Source organism: Eretmochelys imbricata, chromosome 23 (assembly GCF_965152235.1).
Source record: "Eretmochelys imbricata isolate rEreImb1 chromosome 23, rEreImb1.hap1, whole genome shotgun sequence".
Lineage (NCBI taxonomy): Eukaryota > Metazoa > Chordata > Testudines > Cheloniidae > Eretmochelys > Eretmochelys imbricata.
The window spans coordinates 3,131,826-3,159,067 of record NC_135594.1 but is presented as its reverse complement, the minus strand read 5'-3'; the positions used below and the strand labels follow the sequence as shown (position 1 = coordinate 3,159,067).

The 27,242-nt window shown below is 61.0% G+C and overlaps 1 protein-coding gene across 1 annotated transcript; it reads left to right on the top strand.

Annotated features, from left to right (window-relative positions):
* The first annotated feature begins 492 nt into the window (after positions 1 to 492).
* Positions 493 to 27,242, top strand: LOC144279264 (SPARC-related modular calcium-binding protein 1-like). Its single transcript, XM_077840755.1, has 11 exons — positions 493 to 666; positions 18,681 to 18,873; positions 19,098 to 19,204; positions 19,805 to 19,904; positions 20,823 to 20,873; positions 21,528 to 21,638; positions 22,275 to 22,352; positions 23,108 to 23,300; positions 24,630 to 24,712; positions 25,703 to 25,802; positions 27,014 to 27,242. Exons 1-11 carry the CDS (start codon positions 493 to 495, stop codon positions 27,240 to 27,242), a joined length of 1,419 nt encoding a protein of 472 aa, XP_077696881.1.

Sequence of the window (27,242 nt, the reverse complement as noted above, 5' to 3'; positions counted from 1 at the left end):
GTCTACACCACGGCGCTGTAGCCAGAGCCCATCTACACGGACCCAAGGCAGGCGAGACGCTATCTTGCATGGGCCCAGCTTCTGCTGGTGGAAGAGATGAGCTTGCCCGCCCCAGGGAGCCCGTCTTTGGAGCTGGGGTTCTGGAAGAAGAGCCCTGGGGCAGCAGGCAAGCGCGTCGCACCCACAGAAGTTGTGGGGGGTACAAGAGATCACCTCGCCCGCCTTGGCTCGCTAACGTCCTGGGCCCGACCCCGCTGCAAGCCAAATACCTGCTGGACGGCCCTATCTAGCTGCCACTGCAGGTCACTGTCCCCTGCTGTGAGGGGCATTAGACTCCCCAGGGGATCAGGCCTGCGGGGGGGGGGGGTAAGTTTCCCCCCAGGTGGGGGGAGGGGTGGGCGTGGCTTGTACAAAAGGGGGCGTGGCTCCTCCCCCCAGCTGTTGTTGCCCGGTGACTCCACGTGGCTGGCGGAGCGGCTGGAGAGCCCTGACATGCGGGGCGGGGAGCGGGGGGATCGCTCCGGCTTTATAAACCGGGAGCCCGGCGCCGGGGAGCTGCCTCCGGGATCCGCCTCGCCCCGAGCCATGTCCTGCCTGCGCTGGGGGCTGCTCCTGCTCCTGGGCGGCCCCGCGCTGGCCGCCCCGCTGCGGTGGGACCGGTCCCCGGTAAGGTGACCCGAGGGCGGCAGGGATCGGGGGAGAGGAGTGGGGAGGGGCTGGCTCGGGGGGGAGAGGAGAGTGGGTAAGGACACGGGGCTGGCTCGGGGGGGGAGGAGAGTGGGGAAAGGACACGGGGCTGGCTCGGGGGGGAGAGGAGAGTGGGTAAGGACATGGGACGAGGGCTGGCTCTGGGGGGGGGGAGAGGAGAGTGGGGTAAGGACACGGGGCTGGCTCTGGGGGGGGGAGGAGAGTGGGGAAAGGACACGGGGCTGGCTCTGGGGGGGGGAGGAGAGTGGGGTAAGGACACGGGGCTGGCTCTGGGGGGGGGAGGAGAGTGGGGTAAGGACACGGGGCTGGCTCTGGGGGGGGAGGAGAGTGGGGTAAGGACACGGGGCTGGCTCTGGGGGGGGAAGAGGAGAGTGGGGTAAGGACATGGGACGAGGGGCTGGCTCTGGGGGGGGAGGGGAGAGGAGAGTGAGGTAAGGACACGGGGCTGGCTCTGGGGGGAGAGGAGAGTGGGGTAAGGACACGGGGATGGTGGGAGGAGAGTGGGGAAAGGACACGGGGCTGGCTCTGGGGGGGGGAGGAGAGTGGGGAAAGGACACGGGGCTGGCTCTGGGGGGGGGAGGAGAGTGGGGAAAGGACACGGGGCTGGCTCTGGGGGGGGAGGAGAGTGGGGAAAGGACACGGGGCTGGCTCTGGGGGGGGAGGAGAGTGGGGAAAGGACACGGGGCTGGCTCTGGGGGGGGGAGGAGAGTGGGGAAAGGACACGGGGCTGGCTCTGTGGGGGTAGGAGAGTGGGGAAAGGACACGGGGCTGGCTCTGGGGGGGGAAGAGGAGAGTGGGGTACGGACATGGGATGAGGGGCTGGCTCTGGGGGGGAGAGGAGAGTGGGGTAAGGACACGGGGCTGGCTCTGGAGGGGGAGGGGAGAGGAGAGTGGGGTAAGGACACGGGGCTGGCTCTGGAGGGGGAGGGGAGAGGAGAGTGAGGTAAGGACACGGGGCTGGCTCTGGGAGAGAGAGGAGAGTGGGGTAAGGACACGGGGATGGCTCTGGGAGAGAGAGGAGAGTGGGGTAAGGACACGGGGATGGCTCTGGGGGGGAGAGGAGAGTGGGGTAAGGACACGGGGCTGGCTCTGGAGGGGGAGGGGAGAGGAGAGTGAGGTAAGGACACGGGGCTGGCTCTGGGAGAGAGAGGAGAGTGGGGTAAGGACACGGGGATGGCTCTGGGAGAGAGAGGAGAGTGGGGTAAGGACACGGGGATGGCTCTGGGGGGGAGAGGAGAGTGGGGTAAGGACACGGGGATGGTAGGAGGAGAGTGGAGAAAGGACATGGCGGAAGGGCTGGCTCTGCGGGGAGAGGAGAGTGGGGTAAGGACACGGGGCTGGCTCTGGAAGGGGAGAGGAGAGTGGCTAAGGACATGGGACGAGGGCTGGCTCGGGGGGGGGAGAGGAGAGTGGGGTAAGGACACGGGGATGGTGGGAGGAGAGTGGGGAAAGGACACGGGGCTGGCTCTGGAAGGGGAGAGGAGAGTGGGTAAGGACATGGGACGAGGGCTGGCTCGGGGGGGGGAGAGGAGAGTGGGGTAAGGACACGGGGATGGTGGGAGGAGAGTGGGGAAAGGACACGGGGCTGGCTCTGGAGGGGGAGAGGAGAGTGAGGTAAGGACATGGGGCTGGCTCTGGGGGGGAGAGGAGAGTGAGGTAAGGAAACGGGGTTGGCTCCGGGGGGGGAGAGGAGAGTGAGGTAAGGACATGGGACGAGGGCTGGCTCTGGGGGGGGGAGAGGAGAGTGGGGTAAGGACATGGGACGAGGGGCTGGCTCGGGGGGGAGAGGAGAGTGGGGTAAGGACATGGGGATGGCTCTGGGGGGGAGAGGAGAGTGGGGTAAGGACACGGGGATGGCTCTGGGGGGGAGAGGAGAGTGGGGTAAGGACACGGGGATGGCTCTGGGGGGGAGAGGAGAGTGGAGTAAGGACACGGGGATGGCTCTGGGAGAGAGAGGAGAGTGGGGTAAGGACACGGGGATGGCTCTGGGAGAGAGAGGAGAGTGGGGTAAGGACACGGGGATGGCTCTGGGGGGGAGAGGAGAGTGGGGTAAGGACCCGTGTAGGATGGTAGGAGGAGAGTGGAGAAAGGACATGGCGGAAGGGCTGGCTCTGCGGGGAGAGGAGAGTGGGGTAAGGACACGGGGCTGGCTCTGGGGGGAGAGAAGAGTGGGGTAAGGACACGGGGGAAGGGCTGGCTCTGGGGGGAGAGAAGAGTGGGGTAAGGACACGGGGGAAGGGCTGGCTCTGGGGGGAGAGGAGAGTGGGGAAAGGACATGGGGGAAGGGCTGGCTCTGGGGGGAGAGGAGAGTGGGGAAAGGACACGGGGATGGTGGGAGGAGAGTGGGGAAAGGATTTGGGGGAGGGGCTGGCTCTGGGGGGGCAGAGGGTGTGGGAGAGGGCATGGGATGAGGGACTGGTGCTATGCGGGGAGAGGAGTATGGGAAGGCTCATGGGGTGTGGAGAGAGTAGGGGTTGGCAGTAGGGAGCATGGTGGGGGGCTAGCCATGGGGAGAGTGTAATTGTTGTGGGGCTACAGGTAGGGGGCTGGGGCTAGCTATGGGGGAGCATGGTTGTGAGGCTAGAGGTGGGTTCTGGCTATAGGAGGAGGGAACAGGGGAGGGCTATAGGGAGCGGGGTGAGGGGCTGGGAGTAGCTGTGGGTGCCCTGTGCTTTAAGGACTAGCATTTAGTCTCGAGGGCTGCTTTGCTGTCTGCTATGGAGGGGAGGGGTCTGCTGGGGGCTCCCCTCCAGGCTTTTTGGGGTGGGTTATCTGTGGGGTGGGGGATCAGCCCCGGCTGGCAAGGCCTGTGGCAGAAACTCCCTTTGCCTCGTGGGTTGGCGCGGCGAGAGGGTCGAGCTGGGGCCGTGTCCCATATGCAGGGCCGAGCAGACCCTGGCGGAAAAGGATCGAAGCTCCCAAGAGAATGGCACTGGAGGGGGATCGGCCTGGAGGGGGGCGCTGAGACGCCCGGAGGCCTGGGCCAGCCTTGCTCGTAGGGGTGCCGAAAGCCGGTGAATGCACCTGTGACCCTCGGGGACGATGGAAGCCTGCAGGTGGCGGGTTGCTGCTTTTGCTTCAAACCGGAGGACACTGCCCGGAGGCGCGTATAGCTTCCACCTCTGTGGGGCAGGGGCGGCCTCTTCCTGCGGGGCTTTAAAGGGGAAAAAAAATCTGATCGCCTCACTCCTCAATAGCCCAGCTCCCTGCCCCCGAACATCACCCTGATTGCCTGCAAAAGCAACCCCAGCGGATCTCCCCCAAATTCAGCTCCTCCTACAGGTCCCTGGGTTTTGCAAGGTTAGAGCTGCTAAGGAGGGGCTTTCCCTTTTGGGGCTCTGGGCGAGCTCTGTGTTTGCAGCTTGTGGGGTGCAGAGGGTTCTGTGGAAACACTGTCTCCGGTGTCTGTAATGTTCACTCCATGCATCTGAAGAAGTGGGTTTTTTACCCACGAAAGCTCATGGCCAAATAAATCTGTTTGTCTTTAAGGTGCCACCGGACTCCTCGTTGTTTTTGTGGATTCCTGGGTTCTCTACCAGCTCTGTGACATAGGGCAAGTAGCTTCTGCTCTCTGTGCCTCAGTTTCCCTTTCTACAAAATAGGGTATCTTTTTTACCTACCCTCTGGGAAGAGAACAGGTGCAAGCCTTACTGCTCCTCAAAGGTCTTTGAGATCCCCGTGCAGAAGGGGCTGGCTGTTGGCACTTGGTTGCAGCCGTGACCCGGGAGCTCCTGCCATGCGCCGTGTGGTGAGGCTAAGTGGCCGGACGTGACTGGAGAGGGCCAACGAGGCCTTGAAGTAATTGACTTCTGAATTGGCCTCGCGTAAGGCGTGTTGGGTGAGACGCTGGCTGTGCTTTGCCCCCTCTGGTTTTTGGTTCGAGTCCATCTCGCGGGCTAGAAGGAGAAGCTAGGAAACTCCCCCAGCACAGAGCAAGCAAATGCCCTTGGGCGCAAATCTCCCTGATCTTTCCCATTGGGAGACCCCTTATCTAGCTGCTTGTGCCACCCCTGGGGAGCTGATTTCACTAGCCTGGGCTCTTGAGCACGCTGCTTTTAAGACCAGAGCCAAACTCCCAGCCCGTGGAGTGAACCCTAGTGGGATTCAATGCTAAAAAAATCCACAGTTTGAAGGATCTAGTAACTCTCCCCCTCACTTGAACAAAAGAGATTCGAGATCTGGGTTCAAGTCTTGGTTCCACTGTCGGCTCTCTGTGGCCTGGCGGGGGAGTCATTTAGTCTTTGTGCCTCGATTTCCCCACCTGTCAAACGAGGGCTGCCCTTGCTATTTAGATGGAAAGACCTTCAGGGCAGGGACAGTCTTGCTCCATGTCTGTGCAGCGCCTGTGGGGGGAGGGCGGCCAATCTTGGTCGGGGTCTGCGCAGCACCTGGTGTGATATAGCGAGGGCAGGGTGATCTGTAGGTGCTGCTGGAATGGGAATAACTGAGATTGGATCTGTGGAAATGGGGGTGCAGGAAAGGCAGGGTCTTCCAACTCTTAAACTGCAGCTCGAGAGGGAGAAGGGGCTCCCTAGACAAGATGAAGAGTAGGCTGGGAAACTGAGGCACAGAGCTGGAAAGTGATTTGACCCAGGTCGCCCGGCAGGTCAGTTGCAGAGCTGGAACTGAGACCCCAGGCCGAGGCTCTAACCAGTAGACCATACTGCTTTAAGGTAGTGAATCTCCATTGCTTAACAGATCAGTCTGACGCGGGCGGGAGGGGGGCAGAGTGCGAGAGAGATTTGGGGCAGCGTTTCCCTCTAGCAGCTAGTCCACAGTGGATAAAAGCCTACTGCTGCGCCTGGCTAGGGGAGTCGCTCTTCAAGCAGCACCAGCTCGGTTCTCTATTACATGAGCTGAAGATCCTAGGTTCAAATCCTGCTCTCCGCCCATGGTAGATGGCAGTTGTGTGGCATGTTAACATCAAGCCCTTGTTCTATTCCACGGCAGCTGTCTGTGGGGGACTGACTTGCTCCCTTGGGATGATCTTGAGAACTGAGGCATTGTGGCTAAATCTGGGAAGCCCTCTGGGGGTGGTCTCCTAAAACCTTTTCTGGGCTGAATATGGGAGGGAACCATTAGCTTGTTCTCAGCTGCATTGACGGGGGGCAAGGGGAGAACTATAGACTTAGCCCACCACCCCCTCGGTTCCACATCACCTTCCTGTTCTGGGAGCGTATCGAATTTTGCAGGGTTGGCAGCATGAGGGGTGTATTAACTCTGTGCGGGGGACAGCCTGGTGGGATCAGCTACAATGAGATGGGTCTGGTTTTTTTGCTTTGTGTCTGTCCACCAATGTACACCACAGGGTGACTCTCGAGGCTGGGTGATGCCCCAGACTGGGGATCAGATGGGGGGACTGCAGAGCAGAAAGCGAGGCTCAGAATGAGAGCCTGTTCCATCCCCAGTACAGGCCGGGGGGTATAGAAAAGACCCCGCGGAGTGGGTTACAACTGCATGGTTCTGGTGAGCACCTAGCAAGACTCAGAGCCTCTAGCATCCAGGTTGGTGAAAGCCGAACTGGCTGGTAAGCGAGGCTGGCGGGTGGCATGAGTTGGTTGGATCTCAGACCAAGACGCAGGGACGGGCACCAGTTGGGCACATCAACAAGGCAAGCTCCCAGTGGAATTAGAGTGGGGTGGTTTAACGAGGAAACCGCAGTTTATAAGCAACCAGCATGCAAAATAAGCATGATTTGTAACAGGGTGGAGGTTCCCCCAGAACTGTAGCGGGGTCATTGGACAGGAAGGTAAGCTGCATCACATAGCTTCAGGGGTGTTGCTTAGCTCCGATCTGGCTGTGGTGCAAGCTACGGGCAGCGTCTGTATTTAGTGCCTGACCCAGCCTGTCTGGGTGCTGATGCACCTTCTAATTTTAATCGCAGCCCCATGCTGCCATCATCCTCTTGGGCCTTATATATATCGGCCTTAGTCAGCTGCAGGCCCGGCCAGCGCGTGCCCTGGAAAGCGATCAATACGGGCTGGGTTCGCTGGCTGGCATGTGACCTTGACTCCCTGATGCAACAGGTGGCCCGGCTTTACCCATGCTAGAATATCAGCTGCTGGAAAGCCGAGGACGGAGACCTGACTCCCAAGAGACTGGCTTAGCCACCGGGCCCTCTCTGCAGCTCTCTGCATGAGGAGTCGGGGCATGCGTGCCAGCCGCCTTTTGCACCTCTCAGGCCATTGGGGACAAATGTTCTCTAATGTGGCTGCTACAACACACCAAAAGCTCATGTTGTCTGGCCAGATCCCGTGCCGCGAGCTGCGGGGCTCGGAGGAGGGGCTGAGCAGTGCTGGCTGGAAACTCTTCATCAGCATCCTTGTGGAAGAAAGTACCACTTTCATGGAAACTGACGTCTTTCTGATCCTGTCAGTTTCATCTTTGGGGGGGGGGGGAGGACAAAATGAATGTTCCAATAATCTCAGAACATCCTGTTTTGACCATTTGGAGACTGAACATTTTAAATTTTTGCCCTTTCCAAACAAAATTCACTTTTTAAAATATATTTTTAAAAGACAGTTTAAACGTCAAAACTGGAACAAAACACTTTGACCCCAAACCAACTGGGGTGGGTTGTTTTTCCCCCCCCCCAGCTTTTTTTGGTTCAGAACTTTTTTGGTTCAGAACTTTTGGAACTTTTTTCCCTGCTTCTCTGTCTCAAAACAGAACAATTTGAAATCCCGGCGTACCCTGGGAAAGGGAAAATCAAATTTCTACCCAGCTGTTACTGAGGTCCCCACCTGGCTACCACTGAACTCTCCAAGATACGGGGGCGGGGGGATGTCACCCCCCAAACCCATGTCATGCTGCGGCAGGTAGCATCAGTCATAGAATCCTAGGACGGGAAGGGACCTCGAGAGGTCTCCAGTCCAGCCCCTGCCCTCATGGCGGGACTCAGTATTATCTCGACCATCCCTGACAGGGGTTTGTCCAACCTGCTCTTAAAAGGGAGATGCCACAACCTCCCTGGGCAATTTATTCCAGTGCTTCACCACCCTGACAGTTAGGAATTTTTCTCTAAAGTCCAACCTAAACCTCCCTTACTTCAGTTTAAGCCCATTGCTTCTTGTCCTGTCCTCGGAGGTTAAGGAGAATAATTTCCACCCCTCCTCGCTGTAACAACCTTTTATGTACATGAGAACTGTTCTCAGGTCCCGAGCCTCAGTCTTCTCTTCCTCGCTCTTATTTTTACATAAGAGGTCACCACGGATGAAAAGTGAGTTGGCTTCCAACCTTAATAATAGGAGGCTCCCTCAGTAATGGGGGAGGGACTTTAATTATATGGCTAAAGGAGTCCAAAACCTGGGTTCCAAAAACTAGATCTGGCTGGGGAATGTTTCAATGAAAATTTTGGGGCAAAAAGCCCCCCCAAAAGCAGCTTTGTTGGGAGCGGGACTGTTCCTGGGGAAAGGGTCGATCCTGATGCGTTTCCTGACTCGACATGGAGAATTTTGAAATTTCAGAAGTTTCAAAGTTTGTGTTTTAGTTCCAAACAACTTTGTGTTTTGAAATTCAACTTTGGTTTACACTAAAAGGGCCAAAATCAAAATGTTTCAGGAGTTAGAGAAACGTTTCGATTGACCTCAACTCTGACTCGAACTGAAATCTTTTGTTTTGGTTTGTCGGTCACATTTTTGTTTGTTTGTTTTTTGTGTTAATTTGATTCCCCCCGCCCCCAAAATCTCACATTTTCATCGAATTTCCTTTCCTTTCCTTCCCAGCTCTACCTCAATCCGTGTGCACAGGTCGATATTTAGGCTCCTACAGAACAAGTTTGACCGTCGAGCTGTTTTTCTCCTCCTAACACTTTACCTGGGCCTCTGTCTCTAGGCTTCTCTTCCTGAAAGTCTCTCCCACTGCATCTCTGCTTCTCCATGCGTGGGGATCGGAAAGGGTGTGTTGGGGGGGGACACTGAGGCCACACTGGGTCCTCACAGCACAGAACTCCAGACGTTCTGATCTCTGGGCTCAGTTCCTCCCCCCCTCCCTCCCATAGCAAGAGCCAGAGCCAGGTGTGCAGCCTGGGGCCTTGTCTCCTCTTGATAGGAACTTGAATTGGGATCAAGTCCCCTCCAGCGGTGTCCTCACATCTCCGGTTTGCTTTGGCAGCAGGGAGCTGTTTGTTTTGGGGTTGCTTGGGGCTGTGGGTTCCCGGGAGGAGATTCCCTCTTGGATTAGGTCTGGCCTGGGGATTTGCTGCACATGAGAATCATGCGGGGCTGGGGGAGATGGTCTACAAGCATACTGAGAGGAGCCATTTATATGGCTGCTAGGGGGATTGGAGGGGGGGAGCATGCAAGGCAGGCATGGTGGCAAGTGCTGTACGGACACGTGTGTAGGGGGACAGTCCCTAGCCCAAAGGACTTATGCTCTTGGCTAATGACCAAATGCAATTGAGGGGATTAGGGGAACAAAACCAAGATAACACTCTGCCCGGTTTCTTAATCTATCACCCACCCCTGAGCTACGATCCTTAGCTTTTATCTGGCATTTTTGTCTGTTGATCTCAGGGTGTTTTACAAAGGCAGGCAACATTCTCCCCCTTTTACAGAGCGGGGAAACTGAGGCATGGAGCTGGACAGGGATTCACACCACAGCAGAGCCAGGAATAGAACCCAGGTCCGACTGCGGGGAGGGGAGAGTGGTGTGTGCCCAGGGTGGAGGCGCTATTGTCGGCGTGCAACACGTCCACCCCTCCAAGGTCTCCTCCCGCCCCCTCATCTTGCGCATCTGGTGGGGGCTCTTAGGTACCAGGCCCTGAAAGCTTCCAGCTGAGCTCATGGTAGCATCGGCTCAGGCCTAGTCTCCGCACCACCGTCAGGTTCATCCCTCCCCCCAGGGCTGTGGCTAGGCCAGCCTTGCCCCCGGGCTAGGTTGGTGGAAGCTTTCTGCCCTCCACCACTGCTCCGTGTTCCCCCCCCTCCCTCCCTCCCAGGTAGCAGCAGAGGTGACATCACAGATCTGGGCCCCCCCACCCTCTGGCTTGCTCAATTCCCCACCCCCGCATGCCAATGCAATGCAGATCCAGCTGTCTCTGTAGGCCAGGGCAGGACGAGCTCAGGGTGGGGGTGGAATCAGGAAATTAGCAGGGATTTTCCCCTACCCTCCCACGGCCCGTTTCCAGGCAGAATCCAGCTCAGTACAGGCTGCGGGAACCCACCCAGGTGCTGCTGCCCATGGGCAATGAACGCGCTGTCCCAGGACCCAGGCCAAGGAGCAACAGCGGCATGCGAAGGGGGAACGTCAGACAGACAGCTAGCCTCCCACGGGCTTGCTCTCCTCAGGTGTGGGAGGGCCATTAATTGATTTGAGGTCGCTTGTGCCAGGGAAATCAGGGTGGGGGGAGGGCAGGCCTGGTCTTTTCGTTCCCCTCCCTCCATTCTTCCCGAATTGGGAGGGGTTGGGCTGAGGACATGGTAAGGGGAAAATCTCTCTGGCCAGAGTCCCATTTCTCTGGAGCCAAGAGGACACCCTCCATCCCCAACCTCCGGCTCTGATCCTGCTGAACCTAGTGCTGGCAAAAGAGACAGATCTTTGAGCAGCCGGTTTCTGGCCCTCGCGGCACCAGAGACGCTTCCAAATGTCTCCCAGGGGTGCAGCCCCGTCTGCCTGAGTCTGCAGGCAGCCCCAGTGCCTCCGCGGCCGCTCAGTGCCTCTGCTGGTCAACACCAGCCGGCCCAGCTCTTTGGCAGCGTCCCTGATCACAGGAGCATTCTTCTGATCAGGGCAGCCTCCCTGGGCCTGGAAAGAATCGGATCCGGTGGTCACTGTATGGGGGAATAGGGTGCATGGGCTTGGGAGCTGGAAATGCAGGCTGCGGGAGGGGTAGCCTAGCAGGAAGGGACCCCTCCTCTTCCACCTGTCACATTTCGTGGGGTTTTGGAGTAGCCTGACAAGGCAGGGGCGTGTGGATTGGTAACTAGGTGAAAGCACAGGTCGCTATTCAGCCTCTGCTGGTGGTGCCCCCCTGCTAGCCCAGCCTTGCAATTCCCCCCTCCAACTCGGAAGCATCCCCTTCCCGCAGCTGTCCCTGTTGCAGCGGGGAAGGCAGGGCTGGAGATTCGGCTGTCAAGCACCTGGTTATTAATAATCTTTTCTCCCCTTTGTTGCTTAAAAGCCTCTTTTGGACAGAAATCCTGAGGGGGGGGGGGAGGGAAGGGGTCTCTGATCTCATCTTCAAGACTGAGTCAATTTCAGCCCCACGGATTATCTTTTTTTCCCCTCTTTTCCCTTCTCAGACTAAGGCCCCCTTCATCCGCCTGGCCCGGTCGCTCGCGGCCAGGCCTCAACACCGGCCTTATACAGCGAGGGCTCTTGTTGTCTGAGGGGGGGAGGGAGCGGGGGGGCCGACGGGCAGGGCCGGCGCGGCGTGTGGCTGGTACACAATGGCCCTTTGACTCGGTGGCAGGGCCACCAGGGGCCCTAACAAATTACCCTCGGCTGACAGCTGTATGGGCCCGTCTGTGTGCCTTGGCAAGCACTGGCAGCCAGGAGGCAGGCGCGGGGGGGGGAATCAGCGGGAGTCGTGGCAGGGACGGACACGGCCCTGAGATGGATGCGGCTGGCTTGCCAGGGCCCTGAGCATGCAGCGGGTGTCTGCCAAGAGCTGGCCAGACACACATGCGGGAGGGGACACGCTCCCTGGGGGCGTTTCCCCCCCCCGCCGCCCGCTCCAGGGATGGAGTGGAGGTGGGAAGAGGAATCTAACCAAATATTGGCATTTAAAGGCATTGCTCTCTCGGGCCGGGCTCCACGGCCCCCCGGGGGTTGGACCAGCCCGTCAGGGCGGCCGTGCTGTCTCCCGGCCGTGGCTGCGGGGTGTTGATGCAGCTGAGGCTGGTGGGGACGGGGTGTGGTCTCTGGCTCCGGCTGCCAGAATTAACCTCCAGGTGAGAACCGGCCTAAGCGACCCTTGATGAAAAGACAACTCAGCGGAGCTGGTTTCCCAGCTAAATGGTAACGAAGCCCAACGGCCGATTATTAATAAACCGTTTGGAGCCTGGCTTATTTGTAGGGGTTATGATCAGGGCTGGACCCCTGCCTGAGAGGTGGGGGGGGCTCCCCCATTGTGTCAGGGGGCTGCCCCCAACAACTCAGTCTAACTAGACAAAGGCAGGATCGTTATCCCCATGTTACAGCTGGGGAAACTGAGGCACAGAGCTGGGCCTGGACTCTGGCTCTCCTGGATCCCAACCCGTGGGCCACAGAGGAAGCCACCAAGCCTCATATTGGGCACTTTGACTCCAGTTCTTTCACTAAATGTGCCCGTTTTGAGGCCATCTCCACAAACCACTGAGCGGGCAGCCAGTCCCCCAGCTGGCGGGCGAGGCGGGCGCTCCAGGGCTTGCCATTCATTCATGCGTTTCCTTCCCCCCCCCCCAAGGCTAAGGAGGAGAGGATGCTTTAGAGGGTGAGAGCAGCGGTGGTCCACTCGGAACGAAGGCTGAGGTCATCACACATCCACCTGCTTCCAGGAGCTGGGGCTTTAAGGAACACGATAATTAGCAGGAGACTTGTGACCAAATCATGAGTTGGCAACACTGCGTGGGGGTGGGGGTGGGAATGTGGGGCTGGAGGGACCCACAGGTGTGATGGGGAGCAGCTGCTAGGATAGCTGGATCCAGTTCCATGGGGCTGGTGCGGTTGAGGAGGGGTTGGATGCGGAGCTAGAAGGGCCCGTGCGGTCTGAGGCGGAGCTGGGGTCTCCCACCCGTGGGCCGTCGGGCTGGGTGTGGAGGGGTGCAGGTGGCTAGGATATACAGCATCCCCCCTGCAGCCCTCCCGTCTCCAGGCCTGGCTGGGTCAGCGGGGGTGGGGATTGCCAGTGGCTGCTACCTTCATCCTGCCTATCAGGGGTCACTGGAGCCGCAGGCCGGGGTGGAATAAATAGACCCTGGGGGGCAAAGAGGTTCTGAGCTTGGCTCAGTAACCGCAGAGCAGTGGCCAGGAAAAGCACGTGGTGGCATGGGCCCCGAGCTGCGACGGGAGCCGTCAGGCCGGCTCTCTGGCCTCGGCTCCCACGTGGGCAACCCGTGTCCCTCTGAGGAGCAGCTGCAGGGCTGTATTCCCCTCTGTGTACATGTGGGCCGGCTTCGCCCAATGCAGCTGCCTCTGGGGTGGGGCAGCTGTTTGTACGGGGATCCTCAGCCAGCGCTGAGATGCAGCTGCCTCTGGGGGAGGGGGGCAGCTGTTCCTGCAGCAACCCCCTACAGTGTGGGAGTGTGGGGTAGTGGGAGTCAGGACTCCTGGGTTTCCTGGTGAGTGGCAGAGCCAGGAGCTCTCCTTCCCTTCCCCTGCAGTGGAAAACCCCTGATACCTTCCCCCCCAGAAAGCAGTGAGACTGCATGCCTGAAGGAAGTCACAAACTGCCCTTCTGGTGGGAGTGGGGGTGGATGGGCTGAGCTGATGTCTTCACCCCCCCCAACTCCCTCTGCTGATTGCTTGTGAAGGGGGGGGCAGGCCCCGGTAGCCTTGGGGCTCACTTCCAGTTTCTTTCTTCTGTTCCTAAATCTCATGCTTCAGGGCTTCTGCTGGCCAGGGTCAGGAAGGGATGTCCCCCCCACCATGTGTTCTGGGAGGGGTTGTTTTGTTTTGTTTTGTTTTTAAATCCCCTTCCTCTTAACCAGCAGGGATGGCCCCAGCTGGGGAAGGGCCACTAGACTGGGTGAGCCGGTACCTGAGATGGCAGCGGTTGTTCTGTCTCTCGCAGGCGCTTGCCTGGCTGGTTCTGGCTCGTGTGCTCAGGGTCTAACTGGTCACCAGAGGAAGGAATTTCCCCCCACCCCCAGCTCAGATCGGCAGGGATCCTGATGGGGTGTCGTCTTCCTCTGCAGCAGGGGGTGCGGGTCACTTGCCGGGATTACCTGGGTCCATCTCACTTCCCTGCCACTGTGGGGGTTGGGGGGTCTCGAGTGCTGGTACCCCTCAGTCCCTCTTGTTCTCTGCCGGGGGCCCACGGCAGTCGTGTCTGCTATGGGCTGGGATATTTTGGTCTCAGTGGGGTAGCTGGCTTCGGCCTGTGGGGGCTGGTGGCCAGTGATACACAGCTTGGACCAGCGGCCTGAAGAGTGGGGGGGCCTGCCTGCGAGCAGCTGTATAGTGGGGGTGGGGAGCTTCCCTCATTATTGAGGCGCCCTCCCCCTCCCAGTGACTTTGCTACCACGCTGGCTATGTGTGTGTGTGTCATGTCCCCTCTAGTGGCTGGAGCCAGCAGCCTCAGACCCTCTGTGGCATATCTGGGAGGGACGCAAAGAAGAAGTGAATTCTCGGAGAGGGGTGGGTGGCAGGGGTTCGAACTGGGATCAGGAGGCCTGGTCCATGAACAGTGTCTAAGCGTGAGGGAGGGGGTGGCGGCCTATAGCCAAGTTCTTCTAGCATGCCCATCCCCACGGTCTCTGAGCTGCTACCAGCGTCACGTCCACCAGCAGCCTGAGGTGACTAGCGTCTGCTGTGGGAGAGCTGGAAGGGAGCGGAGACTCAGCCAGGGATGGACTCGCAGCTGGGGGAGGGGAGGCGGCTCGGTGGGGAGGGGGGGCTAGTCCATGCCAGCTGTCCCTGCTCCTCGCGGGGTGGGGGACCCGTCTCATGGAGAGGCGGGAGGAGTGATGTCACGTCTGTGCGGCTAAGAGACGCCTTTGATGGAAAGAGGCGTCGGGTGTATTTATTAAGGGGGGGGCCCTCAGTTGGTGTCCTGTTTGCAGCGGGCTGGGGGGTGCCGCTGGCCCGGGGCTGTTGTTTTGAAAAGCACCGTGTGCGTCTAGGGCTCTTCTCCGCGTGAGGGTTTGGGAGCTTCGGCCAGTTCGCGCCCACCCGCCCCTGCCGGTTTATGTCACCGTCCCGTCATTCTGTCAACAGCTTTGCCCTTTGCACGGCAGCCAGGGCAGCTCCTGGCCTCGGGGCCCGCCACCCGCTTCCCATGCCAATGCTCGCGGCCCTGCGGGATCCCAGCCCCTTGGCGCCAGCGGGAGGACCTGGCTGGGCAGGGTGGGGATAGTGGCCCAGGAGGATGGAGGCTGCTGGTCTGCCGGGGTGCAGGTGTGGCGCCCGGCGCTTGCCAGGGCCGGAGGGCAGAATTCAGCCTCTCCGCCGGCAGCCCCCTTTTGTGTGGACAGCGCTGGGTGTTGCAGGGGGCTGGGAACTGGGCTCAGAACCAGCCCGCTTGCTCCACCGGGGCTGCTGAGCAGCCGATCAGACAGGCAGCCTGGAAGTGCAGGCCTCTGTATTTCCAAGTGCCCCATTCCCATGCAAGGCTCCCTGCTCCTGCCCCCACCCCCCACCCCAAAACCCCCTCAAGTGCCTCTTATCTGCTTCTGGGCGACAGGAGGGCTTGGGTCGGGGCGCAGCAAAGCCAGGGGTGGAATTGCCGGGGGCTGCGGGTCAGGACTAAGGGCACCAGCAGAGCTGGAGGAGGGGGGAAGCTGGGAGGTGGAATTGCAGGGGCTGGGACACCCGCCTGGGATCACACCTCTGCTCTGCCACAGGCTCCGTGTGTGAGCTTGGGCAGGTCTCTTAGCCGCTCTGTGCCTCAGTTTCCCACTCTGTACAACAGGGACAACAGCCCTGGGAGGGGCTCAAATATTTCAATAATGGGGGCCGGACAGGTACCTCAGAGCTTCTTGGGTGACCCACCCTCCCCAGTGACAGCTGCCCTTGCCCCCTGAGGTGGGGTGATAGGATGGAAGGACACCCACCCACGGTCCCTCCCCGCTTCACCTCAATCCCCTGCTAGGGGCTGCACAAGTTTATTGCTATTAGGTGTATTACGGTAGCACCTGGGGGCCTGACCTCTGTCTGGACTCCTAGGTGCTACTGTAATACACCTAAATGCACACCACCTAGCAGGACCCCTAGGGGGGTCCCGGGTCTCCCGTTGTGCCAGGCGCTGTCCATTTTTATTGCTATTAGCTGTATTATGGTAGCACCTAGGCGCCCCAGTCAGGGAGTGGGCCCCCACATGCTCACTGCTGTACAAACCCTTGGGGCTGGGTATCAAGGATTGAGAGTGGGGATGATCAGCCCCTCTTCTCCCCCACCCCCGCCCCCAAATCCTAGATTTTCTCTCTGTCCTGTCTCAAGATCCCACCTTGCTCTGCCAGTGACAGTGTCCCTTCCCGCGGGCCAGAGCAGAGTGTGAGCTGATGGGGCGGGGATCAAAGATTTCCTGGTTCTGTGCCCAGTGAGCAGGGAGCTCTGCCCCACCAACCCCTGGTCTGGTGCACCCCAAGACAGAGGATCGTGGCATGGACCCATTTCCTACCATGGAACATCCTGAAGAGCCCGGCTCTTGAAATCTGGGTGCTGTGTCTCAAGTCGGGGATTGAGGGGCATCAGTGGGGCAGGGGGATGTTCAGGGCTGGGATAGCAGGGGGCTGTGGGTCGGGTTGAGGGGCATCCATGGGGCACCCAGGGCTGGGATAGCAGGGCTGTGGGTCGGGTTGAGGGGCATCCGTGGGGCACCCAGGGCTGGGATAGCGGGGCTGTGGGTCGGGTTGAGGGGCATCCGTGGGGCACCCAGGGCTGGGATAGCGGGGCTGTGGGTCGGGTTGAGGAGCACCAGAAGCACGAGGGGGCAGGACTGGGATAGTTGGGGGTGTGATGCATTCCCCCTTTCTCCCTTACACATGAGCCCTTTACCGTCACCCCAGGACTTGGCCCCCGTAACCGCCGACCTAGAGCGCTCCTGGCGGGGCGGCCGCCCGGGGACCCCAGCTGAGCCAAGCCTGGGAAGGGAGCCGCGGTTCTGCCCCGGGGACATGGGTGGGCCAGGACACTAGACACGCGCTCTCCCGGTTTACAAGCGCAAACAACAACCTGCCCATTAATCCGCCTGCGGACCTGAAACGTTGCCCGCCTCCTCCCATTTCCAGCCTGGCACCGGAGCACTGGAGAGGTGGCAGGGTTCCCCTGAGTCCAAGCCGCCAGCTGCCAATCACCCTCTTGTTGGCACGGTGCCCCTGGCGTGCGGGGAGCAAAGAGGAAATTCTTGTTTGGGGCAAGGCCTTTGGTTGACTGCCTCTCTCTCTCTCTCTCTCCAGCCCAGCTACCACGTTACCTGTGCCCGGCCACCGGAGACTGGCAGAGGGGCCCAGGCCCCCCTGGGCTGGTGTGCCAAGGCCCGCTCCCGGGGTCGCTGCTTCCCACTGGCTGGGGAGGAGTGGCTCCTCTTTCAAACTCTCCTCTGTTAACACAAGGCGCCCGCTCCCCTTGGCCAAGGCGAACTGCTGGCTTGAGAACCTGGCCCCAGGAGGGATGGGAGCAGACCTGGGAAGTGGCTCTTTAATTCGGAGGGGGATCCCCCTGTCCCTGTGAATTGACAGCTGGGGGGGGGGGGGGGGGGAAGCCAGGACACCTGGGTCCTATTCTTGGCTCCCCTATGTGACCTCTTTCAAGTGCTTCCTTTCCCTTGCACCTCAAGATTCCACCCCCCAATAAAAGAGGGGCAAATCCCTCCTTCCCCCCACCTGCCAAGCGTGGCTTGACTGACCTCCGTGCATTGGAGGCCTTTGTCGGAAAGGAGCTGGAGGAACCCAGGCGTCCAGGCAGATCCAGCGGTTTTAAAACCCCCAAAGGGGGAGAGAGCGGCATGTGCCTGCCGGGCACCTAAAGGGTTACGCCAGCTGCTTTAAGTGACGGGCTTGTCCTGTTCCCTGCCAGCCCAGCGCGCGCTCGCTCTGGAAAAAACACCGGCATGAAGCAACCGAAGTCTGAAAACTTAGTGGCTTTTAATGGGCCCCCCTTTCGCCTGGCGTTTATTTACTGTGCAATTAGTTAAACCAACTCCTGTCCCCCTGCCAAGTCACACAGGGAGCTCGGCTCCCCCCGGGCAGGGGGGATGGCTGAGCAATGCCCGGGGGGGTGTGTGTGTGAATTTCAGCTTGGATCTATGGAGAACCCCAGGACGGGGCTCCCGCATTTCCTCTCCATGGGGCACCTCTAGTGTTGGTAGTCTAGCAAACACCTTGGCCTCCCGTCACCACCTGCCTGGGTCCAAGCTACAGGGCTCTGTGCTTTTTCCGTGGTGGCCTAGTGGTTAGCACGCTGAACAGGAGTGACGGAGATGGTGCTGCTATTCCTGGCCCTGCCAGCTGGGAAGCTTCGTGCAAATCACGCCCCCCCTCCTGTGCCTCAGTTTCCCCATCTGTTAAATGGTGTGACTGATACTGACCACGTGCTGGGAGAGCTACCGATGAACTGAGAGGCCTTATTCATTCATATGGCTAGGCTCCTACTCATGTGCCCCTTCCCCCCCGCAGGGGGCACTCTCTAGCCATCCTGAAATCGGGGCCGGGGGGCGGCTATGGGCTGAGACAAGGAGGGAGCCTGAGAATCGGGGTGTGGGGCTCTGCTGTCCCCTAGCACGAGGGCATCCTTGGATGTGGTGGGGGGAGGGTATTTCTGTGCCTTCCTGCCACATCCCCAAATAGTGGTGCCTCTCTGAGCCAACGCTTCTGCTGCGTTCACCCCGATCCCTTCTGGGGGGCTGCTGGCCAGGAGTTAGGTGCTGGAGAGACGCACCTGGTCCACTGGGGGTCCAGCAGCCTTGTCTCAGTGGAGCCTGCAGCCTGGTGGGGGTGGGGTGGGGGTGTTGGGTTGGAGCAGGCGGGGGCTGATGTGCAGGACGGATTTGGGGGGAAGCAAGGGGGAGCTGTGTGGGGTGGAGTGAGGGGTCAGGGGTGCCATGGGGGTGGATTTGGGGGAGTGCAGGTTGGATTTTGGGGAGTGCAAGGAGGCTGTGCAGGGTGGATTTGGGGGGGGAACAAGGGGCCATGCAGGGTGGATCTGGGGGGACAAGGAGGCCATGCAGGGTGGATCTGGGAGGATAAGGAGGGGCCATGCAGGGTGAATTTTGGGGGTGCAAGGGGCCATGAAGGGTGGATCTGGGGGGACCAGGGGTTCGGTGCAGGGTGGATCTGGTGGGGGGCAGGGATGCTGACGTCTCACATCTCTCTCTGCCCCTTTTCTCCTTGCAGTTCATCATCTCGGAGAGCGAGCGGGGGCTGCCGTGCCCGGCCGAATGCCCCCACGACCGCCACCGCCCCGTCTGTGCCTCCGACGGCAAGCTCTACAAATCCCACTGTGTCTTCCAGCGCGCCCAGTGCCAGGAGCCCCACCTCGAGGCGCTGCCCCGCTTCCGCTGTGGGGGCGCCCACCGGGACCCCACCAGTAGGTAGAGCCCTGGCAGGGGAGCAGCTAAGATGCCCTTGGAGCTGGTTCCCGCTCCCCACTCTGACCGGCTGCGTGGGTGGGGTGGGGAATTCCCTGTCCCCCGGCTTGTGATGCCAGGGCCATGGGCATGTGTCCCTTGCCCCTAGACCCTGGGCAGCCCTGTGGGATCCAGCAGCCCCCCCCCCTGTAGCCCCCTCTAACTCTCACCTTTCCCCCTGCAGGCGTGAACCTCACCCGGTGCCAAGAGGACCGCACAGCGGCGTTGGCCCGGGACCAGGCGGACTCCATCTACGTCCCTGAGTGCAACGAGGACGGCTCCTTCTTGCAGGTACTGGTGAGGGTGGGGGGAACGTGCTTCTCCCCTTCCCCCCCACCTCCTCTGCGGGAGAACAGCAGGGTCCCTCTGCGCCCCACAGCCTTCCTGGAGAACCCCCCTCATCCCAGCCCTCGTCGGCTGCAAAGGGAGGATGTGCAATGCGCCGGCTGTCACCGCCCCTGCCCAGAGGGGACCCCCCCCCGCTCTTCACCCCAGATCTCTGCCCCCCCTTGTATCAACGTGTGTGGGGTTTGGGCATGGGGGGCCCCTGCCATGCAGCACCCTCTAGTGCGGGGGGTGTGTGGCATGAATGCCCTTCCATAGAGCCCCTGTGTGGAAACTGGGCAACCAACCTGCAGGGCCATGTGCATGGGGTGTGGCCTCCCTTCAGGGGACCCCGGGGGGGGGGGCAGATCCTGGCAATGGGGGGGCGCGTTGTCAGCTCCCTACAGCCAGGGCTCCGCGAGGGGATCGTTTCTCCCCCGCCCCCGAGAATTTCTGAGAGACTCGCCCCGTCCCGCATCCGGCCCCAAACGTCCAAACCTCCCCCCCCTGAAAATCCCCAAGCTCCCGTTCGGGGGTCACCTGCCTTGTGCGTCCCTCCCCGCCCAGGTGCAGTGCCACAAGCAGACGGGTTACTGCTGGTGTGCCACCGCCGAGGGCAAACCCGTCAGCGGGACGTCCGTGCTCAACCAGACGCCCAACTGCACAGGTACCCGGCAGCCCCCCCAGGCTGAGGCAGGTTAAGGTTTCGTGGGGCTCCGGGCCGGAGTAAGTGAGGGGCCCCTCCCCGCCCCTTCTGCCTGCGGCCCCGCCCCTTCTGCCTGAAGCCCCGCCCCTTCTGCCTGAAGCCCCGCCCCTTCTGCCTGAGGCCCCACCCCTTCTGCCTGAGGCCCCGCCCATGATCCCACCCCCATTTTGCCCCTCCCTCCGCGGCCCCCCCAACACACGCACTGTGGCCCTGCAACTTGTTTGCTCCGGGCTTCCGCCACCCCGTGGTGGATTTTTTTCCAGGGGCCCCCGGCTGGCCAGGGCCCCCTGGGCACGGGCACGGGCAGCCCAGTGGCTAATCCACCACTGCCCCCAGGTTGTGGTCCAGGTCCCCCACCCCCCCACCTCGGCAGTGCACCCCCCCACACACACATACATCCCGCCTCCTGCTGTGTGCTGGGCCCAGCATCTTCCTAGGCCCCACACATCCGGGACGGACCCTGTGTCCTCCTGAGCCCCCAGCTGCATCTGGGCCTGGTCTGGGCACGCAGGGGTTGTATTCCTAGGGCGGGTAGGAGGTGAAATTGCCCCCTGTAGGGCAGCATCCTGCCATGGGGCGAGGGGTCTGGTCTGAGCCCTCCCCACCGAAGGAGTTCATATTCAGGGACCTGGGAAGTCTTATGTGGAGGAAGAGGTCAGAGATAGGCAGGGGGGCTGGGCATCAGGACACCTGGGTTCTATTCCCAGCTCCGAGAGGGGAGTGGGGCCTAGGGGTTAGGGCATGGGGGGCTGGGCATCAGGACACCTGGGTTCTATTCCCAGCTCTGGGAGGGGAGTGGGGCCTAGGGGTTAGGGCATGGGGGGCTGGGCATCAGGACACCTGGGCGATGGGGATGAATTGTCTCTCGCTCATCCCCAGGGTCCTACGTGGTGCGACCGTCCTGGCAGGACCCTAACTCTTCACGGAGAGGTAACCCCCCCCAACCCTCATCCCAGCCCCCCCCATGAATGCTATATCTCCCCCCTTGCCCCACTGCAGTGCCATGACTCCTGCCTGTCTCACCATACCCCTGCTCCATCCTCTGCCATGCCCGTCTGCATAGCCTAGCACCCCGGCAGGGCAGCGAGGGGGTGTCCCCCACTGGCGGTTGCTGCACCCCACAGATTTCCCCAGCCAGCTGAGCAGTGAGTGGGGAGCAGTGAGTGGGTACCCTCTAGAGGGAGACCCAGGTACTGCAGCCTGCTTCCTAATGGGTCTTTGCGGGTCCCTGTCCCAGACTCTAGCCCTGTAACCTGGGACTGGCCAGCTGCCCACCAGCTCCTTAGAACTGGGAGCCAGGATGCCTGGGTTCTAGTCCCGTTTCTGAGTCACTGCCCCTTCCCTGTGCCTCAGTTTCCCTCTCTTTGCTGGGGGGGGTCACAGGTGGTTACAGGGAGAAGAAGGCTGAAAGGACAACAGGAAAGTGCCCCGAAGGGCGGGGGGCCAAGGTGGTGTGTGCCCGGTGTCCTGGCGGCCGTGATAACGGGGGGGAGCCCTTATTCCCCCCACCCCACCTCGCTTCTCCCCAGCAGGGCTGCTGGTGCTGGGGTCTGTGCTGTGAACTCCACTCTTTGGGCAGAATAGATGGCACTAAGACCTCTGTAATAGTGGCCTTCGAACTCTTTTCCTCCCTGAACGCAGAAGGCGGGAGACCCAGGCCCACCCCGGCAAGCCCCCCGCCTCACAAGCAGGAAGGTAAGCAACCCTCTCCCCGCCCCCCGCCTCCCATTCATCGGGGGGGCACGTACCCGGCTGACGGCATGCACGTCTGCCACTTTGCACTCGTGCCAGGGAGGGTGGGGGAGCTTTCACCACCCCAGGTGGCTCTCAAACCGCTCCCAGGGGTGCCATCTGAACCCCCCCGCACCTGGGGCATTCCTGGGTCCCCTTTGCTCCCCTGGGCAAGGCTGCAGCTCTGCTGTTAACCCCGTGTGATCTCCTGCCCCCTTTGTCCATCCCACAATTGGCTCAGCCACCCCTCCCTCATGCCATTCCTATCTGCAGGGGATGGTTCCCCCCCAAATATAAGGGGCTCTTCCCCTTATACCTCCCCTGGGGGCTTTGCCCCCTGGGCCACACCCGGCACCTATGAAGGGGAGAGCCCCGAATTGGTCAGAGGCATCAGAGGTCTGTGCCCCCCCCGGCACGGTTTTAGCCTTGGCATCTCTGCCCAGGCAGGCTGGGAGGAAAGGGGGGGGTGCCTGCTGCCCCCTGGTGGAGGGGCGTGTGTCCAGAGAAGGCAGGGGGTGGGGTGGGTGGAAAGGGTGGGAGGAGGAGCCTGGGGGGTTTCCTTCCCCCCGCCACCCCCGAATCTCTCTCCGCCGCTTTCAGAGGGGACCTCGCTGCCATTCCTCATACCCATCATCCTCCCTGACTTCAAGCCCAACCACACGGTGAAGCGGATTCAAGGTAACTCGGGGCGGGGGGGCAGAGAACCCGGGGTTCAGTTCCCAGCTTTGCCCCCTGGCTCTCCAGCTGCCGCCGGGGCTGAATTCTTTGGGGTCTCGTTTCCAGACCCTTCTCTGATCCCCAGCTTTGCCCTGGGGTGCAGAGAACTGGGGGGGGGCCTGTTTTCAGTGAGGGATCATTTTCCTTTGGGTCTCTCTAGACTGGAGACTTTCTTTTGTACAGCGCCGGGTGCCATGGGGCCCTGGGCCGGGTCTGGTGCTGATGCCCCACAAATAAAAGCCCCAGAAAACCAGCTCTGGGATCCACTGTCAGACACGTTGGTGCCACCGAAACCAAATGGGGTGGGGACGATGTCTGGGATTTCGGCAAGGGCGTTGACCCCAAAGTGGGGCGAGGAAGGGAAAGGGAGTGAGAAGGTTGATCTAGTTATGCTACAGTTGGGGGTGGGATGTAGGATGCCTGGGTTCCACTCCCAGCTGTGGGGTGGGGAGGGATGGGGGGCGGGCAGGAGGGACTGGGTGCCCGGACACCTGGGTTCTGATCCCAGCTGGTGGAGGGGGGGCAGGTGGGGACTGTGTGCCCGGACACCTGGGTTTTGATCCCAGCTGGTGGAGGGGGGGCAGGTGGGGACTGTGTGCCAGGACACCTGGGTTCTGATCCCAGCTGGTGGAGGGGGGCAGGTGAGGACTGGTTGCCCGGAGAGTTAAAAGGTAAAAAGCACCCCCATAATCCCCCCTGCCCCCCGCATCCTGCAGATTTCCCTCCGTCCTGCGAGCAGGAGCGGCTGGAGGCCCTCGAGGAAATTCAGCAGCACCAGCAGGAGGGGACCTTCGTCCCGGAGTGCGAGGGGGACGGCACCTACAAACCCGTGCAGTGCCACCAGGCCACGGGCTACTGCTGGTGTGTGCAGGCCGACACCGGCCGGCCCGTCCCTGGCACCTCCACCAGGTCAGCGTCCAGCGCCCGAGACAGCAGAACAGCTTGCTGCATGCGTGGCTGTAGGTTGGCATAAGCCTTGACTGTCTCCTGCCACCTGGGAGCGGAAGGGGTTAAAAGCCGGGGGGGGGGCTAGAGCTAGGGGGAAAAAAATCAGTTTTTTGGACCCATTGGAAATTTTGAAAATGGGGGGGAATCATTTTTATTTGAATTTTCCATGGGAAATGTTGGGGGGCTTTTGGTTGGACTACATCTCCCATGATGCAACCGCCTCTCCAAGAAAGGGGGGTGGGCGTGGTGCATCATCGGAGGTGTAGTCCAGTCCGGGAGCCTAGCCCATAGAAGAGAATGGGATCCTGAGGCACCCAAACTACAGCTCCCAAGATGCACCACAGCCTCCCCGCTTGAAGATGCAATTACTGCAAGGGAGTTTCTGGCCCCAGTGCATCATGGGAGATGTAGTCCAGTCAGGGAGCCTAGCCCATAGAGGAACAGGGAAGCATGAAACACCTAAACTACAGCTCCCATGAGGCACCGTGGCAGCCTCTCTGGATTGAAATACTGAGGCCTTCCTCTTTTTGGATGAAAACTTCAATTTTTCAGCTGGAAACAGACACACTTTTGTGGGGGAAATTCTGTTTTTCAAAGGAAAATGTTTGCCTGAGTCAGAACTCTGATGGCTGGAGCCAACTCTAGGATTACGGTCTTCACCGGAGTCACCCCAGGTGAATCCTGGTGCATGGCACTGGGCAGACCCCGCGCGTCCACGTGCGGGATGGCGAGGGGTCCCAAGGAACGAAGGCCGAGGGGAGGAGGCAGAGTCCTTGTTGAGTTATTGGCCATCGGTCTAGCGAACCCATAAACGTGTGCAGAGAAGAACTTAATGTGGATTTAATGTGTGAACTACTGAATCGCTCAGTAGCCAACACCCGGTTTATGGCTAATGCTAATGCTAGCTTATGTGGTCATAATGGGAGACTAGTGGCCAGATGGGGCTGGGAACCAGGACTCCTGGATTCTGTCCCCAGCTCTAGGAGGGGAGTGGGGTCTAGTGGTTAAAGGGAGGGGGAGTTGGGACTCTCTAGTGCTATTCCTGGCTGACCATGTGGCCTGGGCCAAAACTTTCCTCCCACCCAACCCCTCTGTGCCTCAGTTTCCCCTCCTGCAAACGCGGGGGAGAGGTTGCCTATGGGGTATGTGTGGAGAGGGGTTGGAAGCACCAAAAGTCCTGCAAAGCGCAGCCCCTTTCCACCCCGAGTCCTCTGCCCCAGCGCTGGGAGCTGCGAGTGCCACGCGCCAATTGTGAAAGTCCAGGCGTTGACCCGTCTCTCTTCCACCCAGGAACTTCCCGCCAGACTGTGAGTCCGATGCCGCGGCCAAGAGTGCAGAGATGAGCTCTCTCTTCCGGGACAGGGTGCTGCCAGGTGGGGAGGCAGCGCAGGGGAAAACCAATGTCCTTGGCACCCTAACTTCCATGGGTAGCCTGGGCGGCTTGGGTTCTCCGGCCATGTGGCGCTCGGCTACCCCCAGTGTCCTGCCAATGAGCGGCCCCCATGCAGCGGGGAGTCTGGTCCTCTTGGCCTCTCTCCTGAGGCTGCCCACGAGGGAGCTGGCTGAGCCTGTCGCAGGCCGGGCAGAGCTCCCCGAGTGGGTGTGGGGGTGAGAGCTCACACGTTGGAGCTGGTGCCCCCTAGAGGGGAAAGGCCCCATTCCCCCCCCCTCCCCCCAAGCCAGCCAGTCCCCCACCCTGGGGCTGAGAGAGGAAAGGCCCTGTGCCCCAATCCCCGCCCCCCCACGCAAGCCAGCCAGTCCCCTGCCGTGGGCCAGATCACCAGTGCCCCCTACAGGGGAAAGGCCTCATGCCTCATTCCCAGCCCCCCACTCTCGGGCTGGATGGGAGCCGGCTCCCCCTAGAGGGAAAAGGCCCCGTGTCCCATTCCCCACCCCCCTAGCCAGCCAGTTCCCTTCCCTGGGGCCAGATGAGATCCAGCGCCCCCTACAGGGGAAAGGCCCCGTGCCCCATTCCCTGCCCCCCTGAGCCAGCCAGTCCCCCGCCGTCAGGCCAGACAACAGCTAGCACCCCCTACAGGGGAAAGGCCCTGTGCCCCATTCCTTGAGCCAGCCAGCCAGTCCCCCATGCTGCCCTCCTGGCGACAGGGGCTTGTAACTGTAGGAACAGCGGGGTGTCCCTTTGCTCCGAGTTCCCCGCTGACGTTGGCTGGGGGGTCCGTGGCCACCCCCAGGCCGAAAGACTCTAAATCCAGTTGGCTGCCGCCTCCCCCCGAGCATCGTGCCGGGGTCTCTCCCTCCTGGCGTGGGTGACGGAGAGAGGCCCCACGAGGGGCCTGCAGTGGGGATGAGTCATGGGTGGGCAGCTCCCCAGAGTTCACATAACCCCCCCACCCCCCTTCCAGGCTGCCCGGGTCCCAAGAAGGCGGAGTTCCTGTCCAGTCTGATGAAGGCCTTGGCATCCGACATGATCGAGTCCCGGCTGATGCTCATCACGTATAGGAGGTGAGCCGGGCTGGAGCAGGGGGCCCGGTGAATGCTGAAGGGCGAGCCGAGGACTCTCTGGCGGGCTCTCCCCCGACACTGGGGGCTGGCCTGTTGCTCTGTAGCGACCCCTGCTGGCTGACGGAGGGCTAACCATCCCCCCGGGGCGGCCAAGAAGAAGCGGGGCGGGGCCGGTGCTATTGACGCTGTGCAAAGGTTCATCAACTTCTTAGTCTTGTGACCGGCCAGGAGGCTACAGGGCCCCCCGGAATCTGTTTTATAGGGGGACCACGGTGGTGCGGCTAGCCATTCAGCCCAGGGCTGGCCGTGGCTGGGAGGTGGATGGGCTCATCTGATAAGTCTAGACTCCTTCCCACTCTGCTTCCCCCAAGACAGGGAGGGGGGTACAGTGGCTAGGCTACTGCTCCCGGGCTCAGGAGACTTGGGTTCAAGTCCTAGCTCTGCCACTGACTTGCTGGGTGAGCAAGTTACTGAGTCGCTATGTGCCTCGGTTTCCCCATCTGTACAATGGAGATAATGGCCAAGCTCTGCCCCACAGGGAGTTGGGAGAAGCCTAAAAGGCCCCAGGCCTCTCCTTCCTCAGCCAGCGTGTGCACCCCCCATTCTCCCCATACAACTGGGTTCAAAAAAGAACTAGATGAGGTCCTGGAGGACAGATAGATCCATCAGTGGCTATTAGCCAAGCTGGTCAGGGACGTAACGCCGGGCTCAGGGGAGGGTGACCAGGTGTCCCGATTTTATAGGGACAGTCCTGATTTTGAGGTCTTTTTCTCACATAGGCACCTATTACCCCCCACCCCCATCCCGATTTTTGACACTTGCTATCTTGGTCAGCCTAGCTCGGGGGGACCCGAAACCCCCAGCTGCTGGAAGACAGGGGTGGATCTTTCCAAAATCGCCCTGGGCTGAGTTAGATGGACCATCGATTCTCGAGGGCCGGGTGCTCCCATGGGGAGCAGGGTGTAGACGCCCGCTCTCTTTGCAATCCCCTGACAGCTGTTCTTGCCAGAGTCCTCTGCCCTAGCCCGGCGCTTTGGGGCGCTTCCCGGCTGGCGTCCCAAAGTCCCCGCAGGGTGGTGGGGTGCAGCAGGCGTCCCCATCGCCCTGCCGCGGCCCCGGCAACCTCACGGCTCACTGGCGGCGGGGGGGGCTTGCGCGCCGGGGCTGGGCCTTCGAGCCCCGGCAGGTGACCGTGTCTCTGCCCCCCGCAGGCTGTCGGATCGCAGCCTGGAGGAGCGGGCGGTGCGCTGGCATTTCGTGCGCCTGGACAAGGACTTCAGCGACGGGCTGAGCGAGCGGGAGCTGCGGCCCCTCAAGCTCTACGTGAAGCAGCGCACGCGGCCCAAACGCTGCGCCCGCAAGTTCCTGGAGTACTGCGACCTGGACGCCAACCGGCTCGTCTCCCTGCAGGAGCTCAGGGGCTGCCTGGGGCTCAGCTAG